Source organism: Taudactylus pleione, unplaced genomic scaffold (assembly GCF_031769625.1).
Source record: "Taudactylus pleione unplaced genomic scaffold, aTauple2 ptg000089l, whole genome shotgun sequence".
Classification (NCBI taxonomy): domain Eukaryota; kingdom Metazoa; phylum Chordata; class Amphibia; order Anura; family Myobatrachidae; genus Taudactylus; species Taudactylus pleione.
In genome coordinates, this window is record NW_028284491.1 from 11,263,471 (window position 1) to 11,290,391 (window position 26,921).

General features: G+C 42.0%; 1 protein-coding gene across 5 annotated transcripts; it reads right to left on the reverse strand.

The window, feature by feature from the left end:
• Positions 1-714: 714 nt before the first annotated feature.
• Positions 715-15,005, reverse strand: NPFF (neuropeptide FF-amide peptide precursor). Of its 5 annotated transcripts, XM_088469178.1 has the most exons (5): positions 14,884-15,005; positions 8,870-9,045; positions 7,911-8,129; positions 5,133-5,254; positions 715-1,266 (listed from the first exon to the last, which is right to left on the reverse strand). In XM_088469178.1, the coding sequence occupies exons 3-5, from the start codon at positions 8,046-8,048 to the stop codon at positions 1,146-1,148; spliced, it is 381 nt and encodes a 126-aa protein (XP_088325304.1). In that variant the 5' UTR covers positions 8,049-8,129; positions 8,870-9,045; positions 14,884-15,005; the 3' UTR covers positions 715-1,145. The 5 variants fall into 5 exon arrangements, with proteins under 5 accessions (XP_088325304.1, XP_088325306.1, XP_088325307.1 ...); XM_088469180.1 differs by lacking the exon at positions 8,870-9,045 and having other exon boundaries at positions 14,893-15,005; XM_088469181.1 differs by lacking the exon at positions 8,870-9,045 and having other exon boundaries at positions 7,923-8,129.
• Positions 15,006-26,921: the final 11,916 nt, after the last annotated feature.

Consider the following 26,921-nt stretch of genomic DNA (forward strand, 5'->3'; position numbering starts at 1 on the left):
TTGTATGTCCATGTTCTGTAACACAACACGGTGGAGATGGTATTGCACCAGAGAGGTCTATTTACTTGGCTTGGATAGAGAGAAAGTGAACAGATATTAAATACTGGCCAACCAGCTTCTAGCTGTCATTTTTCAAACGCCGCCTGCGACATGGCAGTTAGGAGCTGATTGGCTGGTACTCCAAGGCTTAGTAAATAGACCTCAGAGTTCTACGTAGGCAGTGATCTGCATGATGTGTATAGAATCCACCTGCTTAACAGAAAAGTGTCAATGCTGCAAAAATGGAAGCCGGCAGCAGCCATTTTGTGGACTGATTTGAATATTCATGAGCGTACAGCCTATCAATTTACTTGGAGCTGATGACACCACCAATAGTGCTTGTACATGTTGTGCTTCTGATGGCCAATTTGGACTTATTACACTAAAAGGGCTACAACTCACGACATTTGTGGGCCCAAAATAACTGCTAATTCTGTTCTACATGTATGGTTATTTGGGATTCACGAAAAATGTCATCAGATGATGACCACTCTCTCACTATGTGTATATATATTCTGGCCACACCAGTACTGCGGCATGGGGCATACCTGTGTGGTCAGACTGGAAATAGGTCCAGCCATTCTATCGTACAATTATGAGGTAAAGTATGAAGTATCTCCTTCAGCATAATTTGCTGGCAGAACAAACAACCAATATGAATTAAAACCAATAATGGTAGTTCTTCTTTATTTTATTAATATTTACTATTCAGGAATGAGGAAAAACAATGCACAAAACATGAGAAAAGTGATTATATACAAGGGGTGGTTGTTACGTCTCCTTGGTGAAAGTAATCAGTGTTTTATCTAACAGGCAGCAAACGTACTAAATATTTACAAAGCATTTGACCATTCAAAGATTCTGAAAGAAACAACCAATCAAACATTGGCAGTGATCGACTACATGGCAATATACTGATGAAAGCTGCTTGCTGATTGGCTGCTGTGTGTTACTATATTTCTGCACCTTTCATAAATAACACCTAACATTTTACATGTATATGTATTGGTATTTCTGGTATACAGCCTTTCCTATAACTAGGTATTTTCCTAGCAGTGAGGATGATATTTATTAGCTGGTCTTTAATAGTACATGGTATTGTGTTTTTATTTTTTCCTCCCGAAGCGTTGGGGGACAGCCATACTCCAGAACTGTGGCACTGAGTCCCATCCCCGAGAGTGGATCCTGCTGTCACCTAACATGGAACTGCGCTCATCTCTGCCAAACCTTAAACAAGAAGAAAACATGGACTTTCAGAAATACTGTAAGAAAGATTCTGTCTGCAAACCATTGAGATGAAGGTAATTTCATTCTTCATATGTGTGTATATATAATATATATTTATATATGCCTAGTGCTTTGATATTAGTGCCATACTAGCTGACATTGTGAAATCACGAAGGGAAAGTGGGAGATTGTCCTCTTCACTGGGGAGAAATTAGGGTGAAAATTAGCCTGGTCTTTTCTCCCAGGACTCAAGTAGGGATGACCATTCACGATGAAAATATGGAGGGTGATGGTTCACACCATCAGGCGCAAACTATAAATGGTTTTGTCATCCATGGTTGATATCGGGACATGCACAGATGATGGGAGCATGGATACGAATGGGCAATCTGGAAAGCCATTGACTGCTTAAAATCATCACTATGGGATGTAAACCATTGATTTTCGGCAGAAATCCTTTGACTTGTGTCTCCTTGACATTGCGGGAAATAAGTCACTATGATTAGTGCTGTGCAGAGCGGTATTAAAGCTAGACTGATATTTTATGTGATGTTGTTTTGTGATATCCTTATATACCTTGTTTCTGACTATTTCTAACATTATGTAAGGAAAACTACAAACTATATATTAGCCCCAATAATTGAAAGAATTTTGCATTGTTATGTAATATCTGGAAGTGTCTATGTATGGGTGTGTGTGTTCATCAAGTCTTATTCACCAAATATGAGAACAAATATGTCTGATTTTAATGGAGTTAGGAGGCTGTGGACAGGGGCGTAGCAAGGGTGGTTCCAGTGGAGCTTCTGCTCCAGGCGCCTGCTCTGGCCAGGGCGCTGGAGAGCAGCCATCAGACTGGGGTATGGATCACCTGCTGCTGAGCTGAGCCACCCTCGTGGTGGTGGGGGTGGGGGTGTGTGTGTGTAGGGAGGGAAGCTAAAGGGGATGAGCTGTGTGTGTATGGAGGCTCCAGGCGCTACCCTATTCAGTAGTGCTGCTAAACAAGCACCACTACTAAGTAAATGTAATGCCAAATGATCATTAAAATTGTGTATAATTGAAGTGCATGTTAACACAATGATAGTTATTTTGTATGGAAAGATTTGCTTTTGTTTGAGTGCAGCTGTAATTTTTTTTTTTTTTTTTAATAAATTTAGCCTGTAAGGCTGGACAGACTGTGCTGCAGATAATATATACCAAGTATCAGTATAACTAATTCCTGCATGCATTGATTCCAGGGAGAAAACATATTTTCCATTTTTAGCAAGATTAATTAGCAGGACACAGCACTACGGTTCTAGCCTTTGCAGAGCTTGGGGTGAATGTTACCTTTGACGCCCTGAGCTCAGGGGGCCTGATTGGGGCATGGGCGTGGCCGCAAAATATAAAAAAAGAGACAGAAAATACTAAATGCGGGGCCGCGAAGCTGCTACTTGGGGGGGATGGGGGTCGTATTATTCTTGTGAAGGCTGCTGCTCCTCCATTCACTCTCTCCCGCGACTTCTACCATAATGCCATGCGCAACGTTGTCACGCACAGCAATGACATTCCGGGCCCACGGGAACTTCCAGTGGAAGGAAACAAATGGCGCCGTCATAGCTTTTAAATATGGCGGCGGGGAAGTACGGGCAGCGCCGTCAGATTAGGCGTTGCCAGCAGGGTGACTGCTGCCGCGCCCCCAGGCGATTGGCCGCCCCTAGAACGGTCACTGTATACAGTATATATAAATCATTTTTACTCATGATTGTGTCCATTGACTGAGGATTCCAATAGCTATAAACACTGAGTTTACCCTTAATAGGCTCAGGTAGTGACTCAAGTATTTTTCAAAGTGTTTTTTGACTCAGTTTGTTGAGAGAGATCTAAAATTCAACATTTGCAATAAGTTCTCCATCTCTAGATAGACTCAATTATTTTAGCAAAGCTTGAGGGAGGCAAATAGGTTGGAATATGTTTAAGCTTGTGAGATATTAAACTAATATGTACTGAACCAAAATATAAACCCAAATACTGAAATGCACACACTGTTCTAATGTATAAAATGGGATGCGGTCATATTCCGGCATTCAAAATGCAGACGTGTTAATCCCGACACTTGGCAGAATACCGGCGCCCGCATCACGACTGCCGGGATACCAAAGGGAAGTCCTTTGTTTTAACTGCAAACTCAATCTTAGGACCACAAAATAGGTCATGGCAGGAAAACCCAATTTGAACTGCCCCAAATCTCACCAGCATATGTTAGAAACACCTAAAAGTCTCCCAAAGCCAGGGACGTGCAGTAAGCAGAGCCTCCCATGTGATACTCCCTGTCAGACTGCAGAGTTTTCACTATAAAAATTATTAGAATAATACAAAGAAGATACTTCTAAAATATAAATAAATATAAATATCTTCTTTGTATTATGCTGATCGTTTTTATAGGCACAACTCACCAAAATTGCAGCACTCCCTGGAAATACAGGGAGAGACGAGAGATGAGGCAGTAAGAGCTCAGCCTCACCTCTGATAGCTTAGACACTGCCTGGAGATGGGGGCTGGGCTACGAATCAGCCAATAAAACACAGAGAAAAAGAGCTAATGGAGGCATGCCTCACAGGGGGCGTGCCTTGAGCTCTGATGGACACCTCTGACGACCAGGTGACCAGTCCAGGAAGTACTTAGGTATGGGAGCTCAGCAGCAGCACTGAGAAGGGAAGGAAATTGGCATATGCAGACAGAGGAAACACACAAAGGAGAAATAGGTGAGGAGGGTCTGCTGCTAGGGAGAGATCTCCTCTCAGTCTATCCGGATATAGGTGATCTCAGCTGCCGGATAGACGGAGAGGAGAGCGGTGACCAGTGGAGTGCCCGGGGCTGACTCAGATGTGTTACATTATACGCTTATTGAGGACTGCCCGATGACAGTTCTCGCTGCTATCCGGTAATTGTGATAATTTAAGCCACAGTGGGATACCCCGCCCAGGGGGTGAATGCCAAAGATCTCCTTGTGTTGTAATTGTGTTATATTGTATTAAATTGTGCTTCACTATATGCACCTTTTATTTCTTTTTGGGTACCAAATACCGGTGTCCGATGAGATGGATGATTCCAAAAGAATTCAATATACTATGTGTCCTATTTTGGATAAATTGGAGAATTACAGGGGGAACTAACCCTTGTGAATATTGTACTAAGCGCAAGTTATGTGATTTCTAAATATATTTTTAAGCGTTTTAGAGTGGTGAAGGTCTGGGAATCTCTTCCGTAGAAAACTTTTAACCTGCTGCACTGATTCACTCTTTTCCACCATTTACACATTTTTACCATGGAGATCTGTGTATGTTTGGGTGGAAATCTTTTGTGCTAGGGCGGATTTTTTGTGCTAGTGGGAGATGTGTGAGGGGGATCTGTGCAAGTGGGGCAGCCAAAGCCTCCACATCCATTGGCCTCACCACACGTCCCCGCTCAAAGCTATACCCAAGTGCTCCCATACAGCTCCACTTTCTGAGACAGTGGAGGGAATTTATCAAATACCAATTAGGTTCGAGCTATCATTCCATATAATGCACTAAGTAAATGATAGCTCGCATCTGATTGGCAACTGCTCCACTTGTCCTCTTTAGAAGGTTTGGCTGTAATTATATGGATATAGATAACAAGGAGGCTGAAATGCTAGTCTGTAAGAGCCACCAAGGACTTATCTCCACCTGTCCAGAGCTCTAACTCGCATGAACCCATCTCATTCTTGCAATCTAGAAATGTTTCAATTAATTAGCTAGATACAGAAGAAACATTGCAAGTTAATGATTGCCAGTGGAAAAAAAAAACGTATTATCCTAGGAAACGTGAACACACAGGATCCCTGGAAATAATGATATCGCTGTTACCTCTGTGGCTGGAAATTATGGAAGGAACTGCGAATATTCCTGCTGTGCAGTATGGTTTTTAGCAAAGAGTTTACTGCGGCTTTCTCATCAGATAGAGGCTTTAATGAGACGCTTTCATCCATCTGCAATGTAAGTAAAGCCGCCAGGGTGAGCAAAGTCAATGTCAGCACTCATATTTAGAATACATATGCCTTTTACTTTGACACACAATCATGGGGTGTACAAATGCTTGTAATGTTCTTAGGTGGCTCGTTCCCTAACTAATGTAGTTCTGTGTATGTCTGCTAATGCTGTACAATAGTACTTCCAGTTCCCAAACTTTCTGGTGCTGTGACAGACCTACTGAAACAGCTTCTTGATAAGTTTTATTTATGACACACTACTGTCATTATTAGAATACTGTAATATATACATCATCTGAAAATATATTGTTCAAATAAGTGAACTATAGCAAAGTTGCTTCAACTGCAGTTATTATATAGCTCCCATATAATCACCATTGCATAATGCCATTTTATTTTAAGTCTTTTCCCCTTTTGACTAAACGTATACATGCAGTCGTGTGTCGTGATATAAAAATGTTTTGTGACACAATGGGGTGGAATCTGTTCCTGCACAATGAGCCCCTTCACGTAGCAGTATATCTTAAAGCCTATGTGCTCCCAATTCAATACGACGTTAAAGGTGACACGTGCGTGTCATAGAGGCAGGGCTCATCATGTAGCACTGCAACATTTACACAAGTGTTCAATAGTGAATCTATATGCCCATCAGTGCATTAATTAGACATGTATACCACATCCAATATTTCTGGTGCTCAAGGTTTTCTTCTTTTAATGTTAAGATTATTATTGTAGAGGCGAGAGGATGAAGCTGTTATGCAACAATTTTCTGAAAAATTACCTTTTTTTAATGGATGAAGGTGTTGTGACCTAGGGATCATAGTAACAATGTTATTTTTAAAGGTTTGTAGTCTACTTACTGATATATTTTGGTGCTATGTCCAATTCTTAAGTCAGTTTTTTTTTTTATAATGTATCTAACTGTAAATATCTCAGATTCTTCTAAACATAACATAAACCTTCATCCACTTGCCTCTTCAATGATCTAGTCACTATTCTTTGTGCTATGTATCTTTACACTTGCACAATTTATTTTGTGTTGATTATAATATTTAGCAGTATCGATAATAACATCCAGGGCTATTTTTCTGGTTGGAGCTACTGGAGATTGAGCTTTAGAAAAAAAAATATATATATATATTTCTTGTTTCTGCTCAAATATAGTCCTGATAACATCCAATGTATAGGGATCTTATAGTTTAAAATTTTACTGCAAATCCAATAAAGACTGAAATTGTATCAGTTTATCACCTTTCCTAATTATGGGATACGGCTTTCCTTTCATTTCCTGAACAGTTACAGAAGGTAGGCTGCACTTGTGACTAGAAGAACCAGCATTCCTACAGCACACTTGTTTTTTTTTTTTTTTTTTTTAACTGTACCCCAAAGTGCAGAGGTTCCCAAACTCCACAATTACAGTCCAGGTTTTAAGGATATCCATGCTTGAGAACAGGTGACGTAATTAGTACTTCAGTCCATTTAATTTAAGCATCTGGGCTTAAGCATGGATATCCTGAAAAACTGAACTGTAATGACGAAGTTTGGGAACCTCTGCCATAGTGTTTATTATTTTTTGATAATTCAGGAGAGATGTATTCTAAAGAGGACAGATAGAGACGTTACTTATAGCAGCCAATCAGCTATCATTCTATAAAATGTACTTGATAATGCTCAATAGTAACTTCTCCACTTAACCTTTTTTAGAAGGTTTAATTCATCCCCCTCATAGATAGTTCATTACTGAACTAATTAAATTGTAAATGGTGCAGATTTTCCTATTCCCATAGCTGTTGCATCTGCTATGAAGGCTGATTTATGTTATTGATTTCTCTCATTCATTTCAATTCAAGAAATTGTGTTACGAGTCTTTGAGCACTAGATTTGGGAACTTATTCTTTGTAAATCATCTCTCCCTTTGAACCAATAAAACCTTTTGGACTAGGCCAACTCTGTTTAGCAACATATTAGACAAATATCTAAGTTTGGATATGAATGGTTATGTGGTAATTATTGGATTTTTTTTTTTTTATATATGAGCTGGGGGAGATGTGCTAAGCCCTGGCTGGAGAGAGATAAAGTACCAATCAATTGGCTCCTAACTGTCACTTTACAGGCTGTGGTGGTCTATTTACTAAACCTTGGATGGAGATCTAATGAACGGAGATAAAGTCCCAACCAATCAGCTCCTGTCATTTTTCAAACACAGCCTCTGACATGGCAGTTAGGAGCTGATTGGTTGGGACTTTATCTCCGTTCACTTTATCTCCATCCATGGCTTAGTAAATAGACCCAGTGTTTGAAAATGGCAGTTAGGAGCTGATTGACTGGTACTTTATCACTCTCCAATACTTAATACATCTTCCCCCTGATCACTAGGTGTACAGGTAAGGATACAGTTACATTTAAAAGTCACATATGCGTCTTTGTCTCCATTTCTGAGCTCTGGCTGCAAAGTGACTATCCTTATGTCCATCAGGTGGTTCCCCCGCTTAGCACCATGTTGCCCCCCTACTTGCTGTCCTTTTCTCTGCTTGATTGATTTCTCAGTTTGCCTATTTGTGCTGTTCTTCTCTTTATTGTTATGAGGTAACTGCTAAGATAATGGTTTAAAAATGTAAGTTTTGGAAAATGTAATAAACTATTATAAGTCACTGACCCCGTGATTTACCTGTGGCTCCAAGAAACTTGATTGCACCTCCATGAAGTTTTCAGGCAACTCGTCTTCTTCCTGGTGGAGCAGAGTGCTTTTGGCACAGGACAGCAGGGCGAGGAGCAGAAGTGCCAGTATCTCCATGGCTGAGTGTCTGAGGTGTGACTGGACGGCCACTTGTCTTTATACATAAGACGGGAACTTCAGGGGGAGGAGCCACCATCCCTGTAACGTGGATGTGCTGAGTAATCTGCAGAGGGTGCAGGTGCCACACGTCTTTGTCACGCTAGGACTGGTGGGATGTGGCCCTGGGGATGTCTTGTGGATTTTAAGTACTCCCAGGTGTGTGAGCAAAACTCACCTCAATGTTATTACTTCGATAAATCCAGCTAAATTGTGCTTAAACCCCCCTTTGTGGACACTTAATTGAAAGCTGTTTATCCTGCTAATGCTCGGGGTCCCAGTGGATGGAATCTGTGAGTGATTTCTCCATCTCTGTTACAGAACAACATGCATTTTCCTTTAAAGTGAATAATGGCTGCTACAGCAGAGCATAAGGGGTGGTAGTTGTCTTATTCTATTATAATGGTATATTTAGTAAAGTTTGCCTGCTGCCATACACAGAGGAAAACAACTCATAATAACAGAAGTGAAGTAAATGGTTTCTGGCATATCCAGCAATGGTAGAAGCAGACGACCTCCTCCATTAATTGCTCTAATGCAGTCTAGTATCATGGACAAATGGTTTAAAGGGACGGTACCCATTCAGTGCTGTAAGCTGTGCTCTGGTTTTCCTTATTGACTTCAGATGACAAGGATCAAATGGAAAACAAAACTCATTTTATAAAGTAAGATTTTCTATCTACTTCATATTTCTAATAAATGCTTAGCTGTATAAATCTTCTAGTTTATTCAACATTTGTGAAATTATATTTTTCAGACTGTCCAATTCATCTACGATTTACCTGTCTTTTTCCTGCCCGTGTGTCACAGTTGGCAATGCAACATGAAATTCTGTTTGGCCGTTTTCAAAAGTGAGTAAATCGGTACATTCGGTACCTATGCTATCGGGGCCAGGCTCCGGAGCGCTTCACATCGCTGAGCTTGGTCACTGACAGCTTCGCGGTGGGGGCTGGGACTGCTGTTGGAAGTGGAGGGACAGAAGCAGATATCATATATTCGGGGGATCCTTAATATTTGCGGGTATCTGCCGAAGACGTGTTTCTCTTAGGTTATATCCTGCAAATATTATTTTATAAATAGGCCTCTTAGTATTAGCTATAAACATTATTTTTATTTGTATTTCAAATATCTCCCTTTCATTGTATTTTATATTTTGGTGTATTTTATGTTCTATGCAAATGAAATATAGACTTGATATAGAGGAGCATACTATTACCTGGTGAGGGCTGGGATTTGAGATGTATCACATTTAAGAAAAAGAAAAGATTTTTAAAGCCCATTATATGGTATATGGATTTTAATTACATTTAGAACATATATTGAGATATGCATGATTAAAGAGCAGTACATTTTGGGTAACTATTGATAGTGAAATAAATAGGCAATGTAAAAAACACAATTATGGTGGAGGAGAATACCAAATGCTACTATACACCTGTTACATCTCTGTTTAAAGTCATACCAACAGTGAAACGCGTCAGTGAAGGATCTATAGGTGGGAGAAAATCCTATGAATGAGCTGCACACTACTATATTGCATTGAGGTGCCTATAAATATTAACTACTGCATTCCAGAGCCACAGAGTATTTAAAGCACTTGATTATACTGTACCAACAACACTTGTGGGACTGTGCTCATGAGGTGTTGATCTGGCCAACCACCCCCATACCAGCCTGCGCATACAGTACATTTGGTTACTAGTATTGGTACTCTACACCTGAGGTCTCTGTAAGAGAACAGTGGTTTGTTATGCTTTAAAAGCGCTAGTATTACATGCCATTTTGGGACTTGTTAGTTCCCCATAAAAATTTAGCATTATATCTGTGTTCAACATCGGCGTGGCATTACAGTATATATGATCTGCTATTATCAGGCTGAAAACTAATAATGATGATATTTTATCTATCAAATTATTTTTGCATTTAAGGCAATATTTACATTCTCTTTCCCTCTATTCGGGAGCCTTTCACATGGGAGGTTGCTCGATGACTCACTTGACAAGTGCAATCACTATATATTGAAAGAAATTAATAATGATCTTATGAGAGTTTTATTATTTAATGAATACATTAATGGACTCATTTAATTTTTTTATTATATTTATAGAGAAATATTATTTACTTATTATTAATAATTATTTGAAAATATTGATAGAAAAAAAATAAAATAAATTTAAGACTCAGGCAACAATGTTATCATGAACCCCATCGTTACATGATAATTATTAACACTGTGGAGCAGTCTTGTTTTCTTTTCATAATCTGTACCATTACTGAAATGTATTGTATTCATGTTCTACTTTTGCTTTTGTTAAGAGGATTATGAGACAGATCAAAGCAATAGCACTTAGTAACATCTTCCTAGCCCTAGACCAGGGATGGGGAACCTCAGTAGGTAAATAAAAAAACATCCAATGTAATAGTTGAAAATCAATTTTATTCGAGTCACAATACTCAGGTGATAAAAACTATACACGTGCTTTATCTAATTACTCTGCATATGGGGCGATGTAACAGGAGAGGGGGGAGGGGTTTGGGGGAAGAGTATATCGATAAATGAATGGTCAATAATAACCAATGTTCAGAATTAGGGTAATGGATTAAATATATGGAGACCGGTGGGTGGTGAGGCATGCCTCACTCCCAAGGTAGAAAGTCCATAACCTAAATGGCATGTAGAGTCAACTTTTGATGTCTTCCTTCTTTCTTCTCCTCCATGATCTGGGCCGTATTCCGGTGGGCACATGTCCGACGCTCACCGGTGTGGTCCCTGCAGTGTTCTCAGAAACAACGCCCGGTGGCCAGCACAGTGCTGTTGTGAGACAGCAAGGTTCCCAGACGCGGATGGCGTTCCGGGGTGTCTGCGTGCTCTACTTCCCTCAATAGGGAGGAGACTTGGAGCTGTTAGGGTGTCCTGTCCTGTTTTGTTTGGTACATACTAGAATCCTCGTTGTTCTCCTACACGTGTCGGCCGTCTGGCCTTCCTTAGGGAGTATGGTAGGTGCCATTTTGGTGTGGGCGGTATTTATCCCAAACTGTGATGTCACGAGGGGTGTGGGCTTGGTCTCGATTTAATTGGTAGTGGTGATTTGCAGAGTGTGTGTGGAAGTACGATGAACAGCTGATTGTGAACAGTTTATTGATGGCTATTAGGTCATGTTAGATATGGTTTAAATGAAAATTGAAGTTTAATCAGGATTCAAAACCTAAAGAGCTAGAGGGTTTTAATGGGGGCAAGATGGCTGTTAATTGGGATGCTGATTAAACGAAGTAGTGTTTAAAACAAGTTAACCCTGGCACATTTGTTATCTGTGACAGACTAACTAGGATAATAGGTAAACTTGAATTCAAAGTGGGAGAGGGAGGTAGGACCTACATATTAGGAAGTAATAAATGAATCAAAATAAAGAGCATATAAAGTTAGCAGGTTTGTCTGGGTCAATCTAACAATTAGTAGTAAAACTCAGCTCTTCTTAAGATCCTTGCGTGAGTGGTTTGATGAAAATACTTAGGGCTGTGATGCCCATATTAAGTAGTAAATGGAGGCGATGAAAATACTTAGGGCTGTGATGCCCATATTCAGTAGAAAATCCATTACCCTAATTCTGAACATTGGTTATTATCCATTTATCGGTACATTCCCTCCCCCCTCCCGTTACATCGCCCCATGTGCAGAGTAATTAGATAAAGCATGTGCATAGTTCTTATCCCCTGAGCATTGTGACTCCAATAAAAGGGATTTTCAACTATTACATTGGCTGGTTTTTATTTACCTGGTTCTACAGTACATCCATTTACCCATATATTACACACCGGCCGATCCCTTTAGATTAAGTCCCCCCATTGTCTTTTTGTACCATGGGGAACCTCAGGCCCGGGGAATCATTTGGTCTGGCCCTTTTAGATTTTTTTCTGCTAGCCTCATCTGGCTAGCAGGTTGCATAGAAGGGCACCCTGCTGCCAGTATCTATGCAGCAGTGCCGCCTGGAGCCTCCTTAGGACACTTCAGACATTGCTGTAATCACGGGCGATTGTGACCTCGCCCCCATGTGACATAACACGGAGGGGTGTGGCAATAAAGTTCTTTAATAAACATATTATTAGTATTACACATTCCTCTTTAAGTACTGTATTTCCATTATATTCCCTTAAATGCATTCATCTGAATGAAATAAATAATGTTGCAAGATGAGGATTTCTTTATCATTCTTACGTGGGTGGTATAATGCCCAGAAACCCAAGATTGGGTACAGGGAGTTATTTATTATTTGTTAAATAGTTTTTTTTTCTTTGGAGGGGGATGGGGGATTAGGTTTGTTTAATAAACCTGAACACTATTATTTTAAGTAATTTCCAGGGACACTGTGCAGATGGGTAAGCCGTATACTTAAGCGTCCATGTGGACCTTTGCTCATTACGATTCCTGTGCTGTCATGTACTGAAATTACTTATAATGCATTCTTTAAGTTTGCAATACACCGATTCAATGAATATTGGATTACAAAATCCAGATAATAAGAATAGATTGTAAACAAGACAATATACCAAATGCAATGAATTGTACGGTGCAGTTGGTCAATATTACAAATATGGAAATTTGCAGGTACATAATAGTCCATGTACAAATCTTAAACCCCTGGAAATGAGCTTGTAGCTACAGTATGCTATGGCTGGAGTTCCATCAATGAACTTAGTAAGGTTAAGTATTAATTTAGCTCTATTAGCTGTAAATCCAGAAATTGTAGGTTTCCTGTCTAGCATTTGTTCTTAAAGACCTTTGCCTGGCAACATATACTATTATCTTGTAGCTCCTTTTCAGCCTCTCACGTAATAGCCTGCTGATAGGAAAAATGAATCATATATATTTTAAATGTCATATCAGTTAACAAAGCTCCGGTTCCATACTATAGTTATCGATCTGCTAAAATAATCTACACACTCATCTGACTAAATTATGTTAAAACCTGTTGTTGCAACCAAATGACTCAGCAACACTGCTCACGCTCGATGCTGAGCTCCTGATCACTGCAATAACAGGTACATCTTTTTATTCAAACCTATTGGTAAAGGACATCCAGTGTCAGGGCTATAAGGAGGGGTGTGACTGGAGTCATTGTACAGGTTGTGGCATGGTTGCTTCCCCGATGGCACCCGAGAGAGGCAGCTCACAACACTTTTCCACATTGCGGGGTTACTGGAGTTACCTTAGGAAATGCTCAGCTCCCACTCTGCTCTAGGGATGGCCATTGACCATCAATAGTGAACAACCATTGATTATTAAATATCGATGGCCAATGGTGTTTCCATCGATGGCAGAGATCCAATGATTTTCCGCCATCGATAGAAACCATTTTTTCTTCCTGCGGTGCCAGCTACACAGAGCTTATTAGCCTTGTTCCGGGTGGCCCGCTAAACCCCATCCCCAACACTGTTTGGTCCGTGTCTCGCTGTGCCCCCTAGCAGTGGTGGCCATTACAAGGTGAAAAACATTGATGGTTCACCATAGATGGTTTTGTACCATCGGCAACGATCATCGATAGTTAGCCCACCAATGGTCATTCCTACCCTGCTCCTCCAGCACTTGTTGTGTGATGCCATGATGTCCTGTGTGCTGGAGGCAGGGGATGCGCCTTGCTTTGACGCTGGCAGTTCTAGTCCTTCATTGATTAAATCCATATTTCTGGATTTCCTCATCTAATATAAACTCATTAAAGATGCAATACCAAAAAAAGAGAACTATGTCTGTTGTGGTTTATGGTGCAGCACAAGTTATTCGCACTGTGTGGACAACTTTTTAATAAGTTATATACTACTGTCTATCATATCTTAATGTGATGATTAGTTGTGTTGTTTATTCAGTTTTCATGGACGTATTACATAGAATGAAAGGCTCCCTCTGTACCAAGCAGTCGCCAAAGAACTGCACTCCTCCACTACCATCCAAATCACCCATGAAACAGTGATCTGCTCCTGCCTTTTTTTTAACTTAACTTACAAATTACCATGGCAGTAAGTTGAGATTAATTCAGTTGTTGACATTAAAAGGCTTAATAAGTTTACATTAGTAATTAAGTTCACTTATTTATAATATAGTATTTTTACTAAAAAGATAAACAAGCAAAGTTCAAACCATTGGAAACTGAGACCTAAAATGTGCAGCTTCAATAAAATGCAATAATGGAACAAAAGCATTTAGCATGGCCACAGGTAATCACAATTATTCATATGCATGGGCGTAGATATAGTGGGTGCATTGCTATGGGACGCAGAGGCTTAGGGGACCCTGGAGCCAGGTTATATAGTTGCATACCATTTTCATGGATTTACATGCTAAGCAGTTGGGTCCAACCCATTGCCCAGCCTGAATGGGGAGACATTCCATTTTCAGTGAGAGTTGTGTGTACTTGATGTTATAAGGGTTAGGGGCCACTGTAATGTGCATAGTCTGAAATGGGCACTATGTGAACTGTATGAACTGGAGGGCACTATAATGTTCCATAATATGAACTAGGACACTGTAATGTGGCACAAATGAAATGGAGGCGCTATGTTTTAGAACAGGCATGTCAAACTCAAAATCCCAACCCGGCCGAATATTCAAGGTCTAACAGTGTGTGGGCCACAAGAAAAAAAAAAAAAAAAAAAGGCTCCAGGGTTGACATCAGAAATTGTGGGGCCCGGGTCTGGCAAAATAGGCAGGGGCCCCCAACCCCCTTCCCCCACAACAAAAAATATTGACAATAAATGTAATGTCATGCTGCCTGCAATACATATAATCATGCAAGAGAAGAATTACCTTAGTTACCTCGCTCGCTCCTTCTTCTGTCTGTCTGATCCAGCACCTGCGGCTCTTCTCACTCAGCGTGTGTGCCCGCAATAAAGATTTTCACGTGAGCACTGAATCCGGCGCAGCTTGATGTTATGATGTGACGCTGCGCCGGATTCAGTGCTCACGTGAAAAACTTTATTGCGGGCACGCCGGACAATGCGGCATAGGTAAGGTGGGAGGTGGAGCGAGTCACTTAACTCTCTCTATTATGCGGTGGGGGTGATGGTGCCGGGTGGGGGAAAAGTAGTGGACGCCGGCAGCCGCAGCACACTGGTAGGCGCAAGCCCAGGCCCCTGGGATGGCCTGTCACAGACTGCCACCGTGGGCCAGGGGGCATAGTAGTGGGCGGGCAGTAGGAGCGGGCTGGGCGGCATAATATGTACCGATGTCGGGGTGCATTAAAATGTACATTCGGGCCGCGGGTTTGAAATGGCTTATGGGGCCCACAAAGTTTTGGCTATGCCCCTGTTCATATGTGCCCTCAATCCCTCACAGATGGGAAATAACAGGATTGGAGCTGTAGTCCTGCAGGTTTTCTTATTCATAACTGATCGTTTATGAGCAATAAACTGAAGCCACAAGACTGGAATATGAAGCGAGTAGTAGGAATGGACATTTGTACAGTAGGTACTGTATAATCTGAACTGATATGGGATCGGCAAATCCAATAAGGGCAAAAATTGTGAAAAGAATGTCTATGGTCAGTGATATACGCTAATGTCATCGCAATTGCGACCCTGTACGAGATCGCAGATGCAGGCTCGAAAACTGTTGCAACATGCCTGCATTTTATATATCCCCCAAATGCTCCCTGATGATCAGTCACATTGTGAGTAAAAAGTAGCTGTGAGCGACTATGGTAATGTACCTTAATGCATGTGCTGTGTGACTTGGATGCACACACAGTTTACCGATAATCACTCAACTGCGTAAATATTGACTTTGCGTACACCTCTGAATCAGTAATCACCTACTGTATATTTTCTGTGCAGTTTCAAACTGTTCCACAGCCACCTCTCTCTGAAAATATTGATCATCTGGTCTAATATCAGTGAATCAATATTCGGTGACCTCCCCTACTGAGTAGAAAGGGTTCTGTACAGGGGTTCCTGACAGTTGGGAAGCGGGTACTAATTACCTCGGCCCAGGCCTGTATGAGGAACCCAGAAGGGGCCCGGGCCAGCTGTGGAGGAAGAGAAACACCACCCTATGCAGGGTGCATTGTATTTTTCATTTATTATTTTTTTCAGTGGGTGTGGCTGTGACTCATTTGGCCACGCCCCCTGTATTACGAATGCTCTTTCTTTGGGATATACTTACTAAAGATCAATTTTAATCAATTCAAATAGATGAATATCGATAAAAATCGATGTCCTGTTTCTGGGGCATATTTACTAATATTTAAAAAAAAAAAAAAAAATTGTCTGTTAGTAAATGTGTGGTTTAGCCCCAGAAACATGACATCAATGTTTATGATGCTTATCGATATTCATCGGTTTTGAATCGATTAAAAACGATCTTTAGTAAATATACAGCTCTGGTTCTGGGAGAGGAGACAATCATCGCAGCAGCATAGTTTTACTAAATGATGATGGGTAATCCTTACAGCCATCTCTCTCTGGAATCCTCCTGAAGTGAAGTGTGCAGACAAGTGACTTCTCTCACAAAAACACAGTATTCTATTGCTCTGCTCACAGTGCTTCAAGGGATAAAATGCAACTGTGAGAGGGGAAGTGCAGTTCTCAGAGAACTTGTCTGATTCCACCCAACAGGTTACGATCTTTGGATTCTGTAAATCATTCACCAGTTAATTCATCTATTTGGCTTAGTAATTATTTCACCTGTTCCCAGAGAAGGAAACCCTGAAAACATGACATGTGAGGGGATTTAAGGCTTGGAAAATCTTATACAAACACGAGTGCACTACTCATATTTGCCTACTTTTTTTTTTAACCCCTCTGCTGGAGAAGCCTGGAGAGGATTTACAGTTGGCCACTGAGGGGACGGGCTCAGGTGTTTTGTGCCACTAGGACCCGCCCCCATCACGATTTGCAGGATTAAGAGGAGGAGGTGGGCTCAAAATGCTGCGATCCGTGTCAATTTGGCCCTGCCTCCTCCCTATGATTCCCAGTATTACTTTCCCCATCCTGATCTCTTCACTAGATACTGGGCGGGATACTGGAGATCCACCCATTCTTCTGGGATCTGGGGGTCTACCAAAAAAAAAATATCATAAGTCTCCTGGACATTTCAGGAGACTAGGTAAGTATGACACTCCTGACAGAAATTGATGCATCAGTCATTAGCTGCACACACACACACACAACGATTTTGTTACCGATTTTCTGTCAGATTTTTTTAAAGTGTAATGAACTACAAATGATTTTTGTAATTTCCTTTAATGAAAATCATTCAGTTGGTCAGTCAGAATGAACTACAAACGGGAACGCGCATGAACGATAATCGTTCATTGTTATAACTCAGAAACTGAATGATTGAATGATGACGTCGTTATAGTTAAATCGTTAAAAATATCGTTACGTGTGTATGCACCTATTAACTTCAACAAAAGTATCAGCCCACTTCTCTTGAGCTGGCACAAAATAAACATGAATTATGGGGCACACACTCTTCCCTGGGATGCCCTGTACTTTCCCTGTGTGTGAGGAGTAATTATTTGTTCTAGAGCCTGCAAAACAGTCACAGTAATCAGTCGCTTCATACAAGAATAGCAGGTCATTTAAACATCATTTATTACTATTCTCAGAATAAACCCAGAAATGGGTGTCCTGGGAGGATGATTACATTACTTTGTTAACAAACTAATAGGGAACAACAATAGATCAGATAATTATCGACAGAGCCTTGCTGAGGGAATGGTAGATAAAGAGTCAATTTAATATATTGATGGGATATTTGCACAGTAAATTGCTGATAACACAGTGTAATACGTGACTAGTACCATTTTGTTTATTGTACTGAGTTTCATTTAATTTAGTCCTGGCAGCTGCTCAACTAATTGCCCATCAATTAGCCACCATGTTGTGATAGAGCTCAGTATCTGTCCCTACGCAGTAACACTACTGTGCATCACAATATGTACGTCACAAAGGGATACGCTTTGTACGCGCACTTCCTCTAATACAGGTACTTTTAAGCCGCTGGTGCGCACCAAGTGTCCCATAGAATTGGATGTTGATGCCAGTCTGGATTGAAGAACAATGTTTGTCACATTAACAACAAGGTATAATAGCTGCAATGATAAATGTACAAATGATACAAACGTAAACTATAAACATAACTTCCTCTTGAAGGGAAAATTCCACCTATTTATAAGTGGTTTATTTAATTTGAACATAATTTATCTGCAAATTGGCATCTGTTATACTGATCCATGCCCCCCATCCTCAAACGGATTTGCGCAGGGCTCACAACGCCCCCTCCCCAGCGTGCAGGACCGCAAAACGTTTTCTCTTCCCCTCCCAAGGGGGTGTGGCCACACCTGCGATTAGGCCAAGTCCTGCCCCCTTGGCCCGGCTCTCTACGACCCTGCCTGTGACAGCTTACATGCTAAGAGGCTAGATGAACAGTGTGAGATTTTGCTTGAGACCCCCTTTCACTCTACCCGACACCCGGGAATTTCCCAGGTCGACCCCTTTCAGACATAAGCAAGGTTTTCAGTGTTTTACACAGTTGTTTCACTTTACTGGCCCACAATAATGAAGTTCTGCTATAAATATAATAAAAGGCAAGATATTTGTCGCTCTGCAACAATTTTTATTTTATTAAAAAAATGTTTTTCAAAGTCTCCACTGGCCTTGGTCACCTGTGCCCACTGGCACTGTACTCCTGCGCACACTGTCCCCACTGGCACTGTTCTCCTCCACGTGGCCTCACGGCTGCCGCTGATGATGTCATCAGCATGAATCTGGCAGCGCAGGCAAGCCTATCTGGAGCTTATATGGGCAAGCCGGGAGTAAAATCCCAGGTTGCACCATTCACACACAACCTGGGCTGTCTACCTGGGACTCACGCAACGGGAAAAAGCTTGGTCAATAGCAGGGGCGCCGTCCCAGTGTTGCTGTCTTTAGGCCGAGCCCCGGCAAAAATCTGGGAATCTTGCTATGTCTGAAAGGGGTATTGGTGAGGGAGTAAGTTAAAGAAGATATGGCAATGCACTCGATTGGCAGATGAACTACATACACACCCTTTTGCTACTTGTGTGAGATGGGATTACAGCATAAGGCATTGAGTAATCTATAAATTAACTACAATAATGCAGCTATGTAGACACGCTGTGTTCCAATAGTTAAGTTTATTAAACTCTTAAGCCAAATGTGCAGAAATTATCAAAGATTGTTTGGGGATAGTGGCAGAATTTCCTTACTGGAGGCAAGACCCTACCCCTTTCTTACCAGCTCATAGAGCTTCACACTCTCTGTGTAGGAAGCAGTGTGGGTGCAGGCTTAGGTGGGGACACACAAGTGCACACTGGGTAGTGCAGCCTGTGTAAATGGTGACGCCTCCTCACTAGCGCTATAGGCAGCACATGGCCCAGAGTACAGAAAACAAAAGGAGGAAATTTGAGGGAAAGCGAAGAGGAACCAGAGAGCAAAATGTATTTGTGTTAGTCCTTGTAGAAAGAGTGACATGTTTTATTTCCGATATGTGGAATCAAGAATGGTGGCACAATAATACCCCTTTTCCACCAAAATTCCAGGTCTGACCCGGAGTTGGAACAGGGTTCCTATCCGGATCAGACCCGGAATTTAGTCGGCGCCGCTCACACCGCAGTCGGGTCTACATAGACCCGGCTTTTCCGGCGTGAAAGTGGACGCTTGGAGATGACGTCATCTCCAAGCGCCACTGAAGCTGGACCAATCGGCCAGCTTGCGGCGCACTGCAGGTCATCAAGACCCAGAGTGCGCAGTACACACAGCAGGGTTTCACGGGTTACGCCCGTGTTAAACCCTGCTATTTAGCTGGGTTGGATTGCCGGGTCACTCGATCCGGCGATCCAACCCTCACCCCTTTTACACCAAGGAGCTGCCCGGGATAACCCTGCAATAACCTGGGTTTTAGCTCCGGTGTAAAAGGGGTATAAATATCTATATTTAGACAATTAGGCTATATTTGGAACCACAATGCTACATTGTCATTGATGGCTAGAGGTGGTTACATTGGTGGTGGTGTAGGGTGATTTAATGGAAGATGTATGCACACATGCCTCCTACAGTAAATACTTGTATAAAAAGTCTACACACTCTTATTTTGTGATGTACAAATTAAAAATCAATATAAACCATGTCAGTCCTTTTTTTCTAACTTTAATGTGACCTTGAAACTAACAAAATGTAAGTAAAGGACACATTACAAAAAAAAAAAAAAAAGTGAAATCTAAAACCTGCAATAACCTGGTTGCATAAGTGCGCACACTCCTTCACTATGTGGCTGTAACTGTGTTTTAAGTTAAATAAATCACTGTCACAATCAGGGCCTGATTCAGACACGCTCGTGAGTGCTCGCAAGCGGGTCGATGTTGGCCCAGTGCGCATGCCGTCGCTCCGGGTCTCGCTACAAAGGGGGCATGCTGTCGATGGTGAGTGACAGCACGCCCCCTTTGGTGGGTGTGCCGGGGGCGTGGCTGGCCAGGCGGAGGCGTTCCCATGGGAACGCCTACCGTCTGGGGCCAGCCCCACTGACATCACAAGTGATGTCAGTGGGAGTGCTCTCGGCTCTGATAGAGCCGAAAGCACACCAGGGTTTGTGGCAGACGAGACCCTACCACAAGAGTCTCGTCGCAAGCCCGATGGTCGTGATGGTCTTGACCGTCGCAACCATCTTTTTGGCTGTAGCTGTGGGTGGTCACCCACAGCTATGTGAGTGGCCAGGAGGCCGCTCTAAAATTCAGAGGGACAGCCCTGATTCAGAGCGAGTGCTCTGTCAGAGCGTCCGGCTCTGAATCAGGGCCTATGTTCAAAGGTAATTAGCATACACCTGTCAGCAATAATAGCGATCAGCTGTTTCTACAAGAGTTCTATTCAGTTTTCTCAATTGCATCCTATTGGGATTGCCATGGTTCACAAGGAGCTTTCAAGACATTTATGGAGGTTCCTTGTTGAAAGGCGTAAATCAGGAAAGGTGTTTAAAATAAATTTACATACGCTGCAAAGAAGACTGCAGCAGCTGTCATCATTAAGTGGAGAAAATGTGGCACAACAGGGATATTGCATAAATCAGGATGTCCTTACCAAGGAGAAAACTCATCAGGGAGGCTACCACAGGTGTATGACAATATGTAAGGAGCTGCGGGAGTTTATGTCAGGAACCGGTGACACAATGCATGGGTCTACAATCTCCCGTGTTCTGCATGTCTGGGCTATGGGGAGCATGGCAAGAAGAAGCCATTTAACATAAAACAGAACATCCAAGCCCTGTCTAAAGTGTGCAAAAAAAAATAAATATATATATATAAATAATATATGTCATTCCTATTCATTTGGGGAAATGTCTTATGGTCTGAGGTTGAACTTTTTGGTCTTAAATCTGTTTGGTACAGAGAGAACACCCTTTATCACCAAAAGAACACCTGCTGTCTGTGATGCATAGTGGTGGCAGAACCTGCACCACCATTAGGCAGCTGCCTAGAGGCGCCAGCCACTGGAGGGTGGCACTGGGTCAAACTTAAAAAATGAAAGATATCTCGGATATCCTTTTCAATAACGCTAGCGGCGATGGCAGGTCCAATCAGCCGCTATCTGAGTCACCTCACTGGCACTACCAGAATGAGGTCTTCACGTCCTGCCACCTGTGCTGTCAGCAGTGCAGTGCTCACGTGCACTGTTTACTAATGTGGGCACCTGCCCCCCTGGCCAGCCTGCTCTCTCCTTCACTTTGCCCTAACTCCTCCTCCTATGCAGAAGACTATGAGCAGGCTGTCGGGCTGCCTGGGGTTGGGCTGAGCTTGTGAAGAAGAATATGAAAAAAAAACTGCTGACAGCCAGTGATGGTAAGTCAGCTCAGCAAGTTTTGTGTTGTGCAGTGATCTTATCTGAATTATTGTATAAATATAATTAAACTACTACTGTAGTTATGTGAATAATTATATAAAAATAATTATATAAGACTACCATACCAGCATAGGGGTCTGCTGATGCCTAGTGTCTGCTGCTGAACATAAAATAAAGAAATACAAATTTATGCAACTATTAACAATAATTAACACTGTAGCTGTCAGATTTACTGAGGGTAGAGGGGTGGGGTCGGACAGATTAGGTCACTTAGGACACTGTTCTCTAAGCTGTGCCTGCAGCAGGGACGGGCTGGGTCGGGAAGCAGGGACAGGGAGGCATGTGACTGCCAGTCGGTTGGTCTATCTGATGGGCGGATGTCCTAAGCCCTGGAGAGTGATAAACTACCAACCAATCAGCTCCTTTTTTCAAACAGCCTGTAACATGGCAGTTAGGAGCTGATTGGCTGTTACTTTATTTTTCTCCACTTTATCAGTATCCAAGGCTTAGTACATCTCCCTCTAAAGGTCAAAGAGGGTTGAGGTTACCATAAGATTAAATAAAAAAGGCGGACTAGATGGGCCAAGTGGTTCTGCTGTCAAATTCTAAATTTCTATGCTGTACAATAGTGCAGTATATGGCCAGCTTAAAAACATTCAAAGTTTAAGAGGAAAGCTAATTTCATTATTTTAATTCAATTATTGTAATTTAAACTAAAATAAGCTGTATACACTTCATTACTTGTACGTGTGCTTTAATAAAGTGGTTAGTGGCTCTCTGGGGTCCTTACTGGATTGGGTTTTTAGGGCAAGCATAGGAGCTTTACCTAATATATGCCATATAAAAAGCCTGCACTGTTTTCACATTTGTTTGGAAAGAAAATGATCTATGAAGCCATTCATTTAATTAATTTTATTGAAATAGGTTCTAGTAATGCAGAACGAGACTGGGCACTCTGTATTTATTATGGAATGGTAAACCACAATATATTGATGACACAACCATTACAGGTAACTTAAAACTTAATTAAGTAGAGACATGACAAAGTTATAATAGCTGGATAGTACTGCCATAAATAAAATTGTCATATGACTCCATGGCGGAGATATGGAAATTGCACTGTGGGTGTTAATTGCAAAGTCCATAAAGAAATAATCATTTATTAAGACAGTCAGTTCCGCTGAACGTACAATATAGTGATATCAGTTACCAATGCTATACTCATAAGAACTCCAAATTTTAATATTTAAATTTCTGCCTACTTGGACCAATCAGCTGACTTCAAAGAGCAACATGTGCTGTTATTAGAGCAATTTTTCCCATTACTGTCTTTCCTGTGTGTCATGGCAATAAACTTTCAGTCCTTTAGGAATATGGTTTTATCGGTGTCTCTTCCAGTTAATCTATACAGCGTCAGTGGAAGTGATATCTCTTTCCTTTCAGTCCTTACTATTCTACTCCATTCATTACTTATCAGTTTAATTTTTATGCTTGAATTTAACCCATCTTGAATCGTGCACTACTGTACAGTACCTATTAAGCCAATGAAGACCTTAGAAACCTTAGACATGTGCTAAGTTTGAGCGTTTCCAACTGTACGAGTCTGGAGAAATTTAAAAATACAGTATAGTCCGTCTTATAATTGTCCGCAATTGGATAAGTCACAGATTCTCAATCTGGGGTACAAGTACTGTGACCATCAGACTAATGCCTCTACCCCTTGCTCACCCCCCAGATTGCCTACTGCACATCATGCATGGCAATCAGACTGTGCATGTGCAAGCCTAAGCTATTGCAGGAGAGGTACATGAGGATCTCTACATGGAAGAAAATGTGGTACTGTAACTTATAGGCTACAATGGCCAAAGCCATCACAAGCTGGTGTGAGCCATTGGGGTACAAGCTCTGATAGATTGCAGAAGATCGCAGCTCCCATTGATTGAGTTATTGTGTGTGACCTAGCTTACCATTCTGATTCAGAGGTGTCGCAGTGTCAGTGCCATACACCAATGGATGATTTCAGTCTGCAGATGCGTCCGAGTCACACTATGCATGCGTTCCGATGGTTACCAGCACAATCCGCAGAATGTATTTGTACACAGAGAACGGCACTTTTGGTAGGCATTTCTGGGTGGTGGCTAGCCATACGCAGGAATGTCACAGTCAGCGACTGCGTCTTAAGATGCAGTTGCACTGACCCCAGCGGCCATGTTCAGAAGGAGAAATTGCCCCTGCCATAGGGCTAGTGCAATCTCTGATGGTGCTTCTTAATGAGCCAAGCGGCGGATCAGCACCGCAGCCAGTGGACATCCCTGTACGAATCCCTTTGGCTGCAGCTGCTGGAGAAAAGCTACTGAGCCTTCCCAACTACACATGAATTGGGTGAAGATCACAATAAATCATCAGTAAGATTAACTCCACCATCTCCACCTCTGTGCCATTCAGGTATACAGGCTGTGGGGTAGTTTTCTTAGACCTACTACAATCTATCACTACCTCCTTGGTTTTGTTACCATTTAAGGCCAAATAAATTATCCTTCCCCAAATAACAAGAGCTCCTCATCTTTCCTATAACTGACTTCATCCCCACCAGTAATCAGGCCCCACTACTGTAGTGTTGTCTATATATCTTACTATTGTATTAGACTCTGTACTTGAAGCGCAATCAGACGTGTACAAAGAATCTAAAGAGGCTTAAAGTACATTCCTGGGGGACTTTTGCATTTAATATAAGCTCAGAGGAAGGTGCAGCACTCATCTTTACCGACTGCGGACGACCAATCAAAAAAAAAAATAATTAACCACCAATTACACACTATAACCAATCCCATGAAGCTTGCCAACTAGCACAGCAGGTACCACAGTATAGAAGGACCAGCTATCATCCACAAACAGTAACCTTGTGTGTGAGTCCATGTTCTCTAGATGAACTTTGTGGAGGACGTAAGAACAGCATCCTCAGGCAATCTATTTGCTCTGTAGGCAAACTGATGGCAATCAAAGCCCACAGAGACACCGCTCTTCAGGTGTCCAAGATTGTGACAATGTTTTAGGGACAGCGATAATCATGGTAGTTTTAAAACGTCTTGGAAAACACATTGAGCTAATAAAATGTTTGTGATTTTGAACGCAGCATCTCTGAATGTGTGATTCAGAGATGGATGCAAAGCAGTAGCAGCTACTGTAAAATTATGCTAATGCTGCGTCTAACAGTAGCAGTCAATGACCTGATAACCTGGGAAGGGTGGACAGGAGAGGTCAGAGTTGCTGTGAGTGTGGGTGCACTAGAGCCAAGGATTGTGAAGGGTGAGATACAAGGGGATGGAGGGCCCTGCTCATTACAGCTCGCAGTCCAGTGCAGCAGGAGGTAAAACTGGATAGGTGAACTGTGAAGAGAAGAGGAGGGAGGATGTGGTGGGCAATTCAGAGGTTGACCTTGTCGCAGCCGCTACTGTATCTGTATGGTAATGCAATGGTCGATGGGTGGCCTGATTAGGTGCCAACCGGTCACAGCGCAAGTCTGCTAATGTGCTCACAAAGGTGCGCCATTGATCAGACATTGGCTGCATCATTAGACATTAGAGTTACCCTATGGTTTCTCAGAACGTCCGTCGGTATATGGCCGCTGGTGCCAGTGGAACTGCATCTTCTGATGCAGTCCCTGACGTGACACGTCCCCGATAAGCCCACTGCTGTTAGATGCCCCTCTCCAATAAACATTCAGGAAGCCTAATGGAATTGCATAAATCTCCATGGAATTCTGATCTGCGTCCCCCAGCGGTAACCATCGGGATGCATGCACAGAAGTAAAACATCTCAGTTATGAGTGTTAGGAGTAAGGCTGGTAGGCATTAATGAAAAGGTGTGTTTTCAGGGCACGTTTGAATCTATGTAATCCATGGGGCTGGTGAGGCCCAGAGGAGGAGACCAGCCCTGGAGAAGTCTTGGATGCAGGTGTGGGAGCAGGTAATCAGTGCCGAGGCGAGGAGACAATCAGAGGAAGCGCAGAGAGGACTTGTGCAAGTATGGATTGAATAGTTATAGAGGTAGAAGGATGAGGAGTGATTGAGTGCCTTGAAAATGAGGTAAGAAGATTAAACTGAGTTCTGTAAGGAAGGGGAAATAGGTCTGAAAGGTATGTTTACCCTTAGCCAGCAATTCCCTTAATACTAATATACACCTTATTACAGCCCAGTCATGATCCTTCACCAACAAGTGGAGAGATGACTGATTAGCGAACAACAATGCCTCACCAGTATACTTGGTTGCAGAGCATGCACAGCAAATGTACCTGCACTTAGCCACAAACAAGCCTGGAATACTATTAGCACCAGATTGTTACATAGTGAGGAATCTTGACGTAGTGCAAAAAGAACGGACGTGTATGTATGAAATATAGCTTAAATGTGTCAAAATGGGCGTGCACCCTGTATAAACACGTGGTCACACCACATTGGGCAGTGCCTAGTGCTTCTGAAACCTCCAATCTGTCACTCATTGCACCAGTGGCAGGTACATGCAGTATGTGTTCACTGCGGTGGGCAGAACCCACATCCCAGTAGTTGGGTCAAAAGCCTCGTAGAATTTGGTATACAACTTTCTTATGGCAAACATGGTAACACCATTTATTTCATCTACCCAATAAAATATCACACTAGCATTTTCTGTAGCAAGGAGACATCATGTGGACAACTGTATGCATTGCAACTAGCACTGCTGATTGTCAAGTAGAATTTTGACACACAGTGAAATTTAACTATATATTTATTTATTTATTACCAGTTATTTATATAGCGCACACATATTCCGCAGCGCTTTACAGAGAATAGTTGGCCATTCACATCAGTCCCTGCCCCAGTGGAGTTTACAATCTATGTTCCCTATCACATGCTCACACACATACACACTAGGGTTAATTTTTTAATGTTTGGTACCAATTAACCTACCAGTATATTTTTGGAGTGTGGGAGGAAACCGGAGTACCCGGAGGAAACC

Bases quoted from the DNA above. Each gene is read 5' to 3' on its own strand.
- NPFF (XM_088469180.1), bottom strand. From the start codon at position 8,048: ATGGAGATACTGGCACTTCTGCTCCTCGCCCTGCTGTCCTGTGCCAAA. The intron at 5,255-7,910 runs GTCAGTGACTTA...CTTACATTGCAG, and splicing joins AGCCACAGGTAAATCACGGG to ATGGATGAAAGCGTCTCATT. The intron at 1,267-5,132 runs GTAACAGCGATA...TTCTTGTTTAAG, and splicing joins CATAATTTCCAGCCACAGAG to GTTTGGCAGAGATGAGCGCA.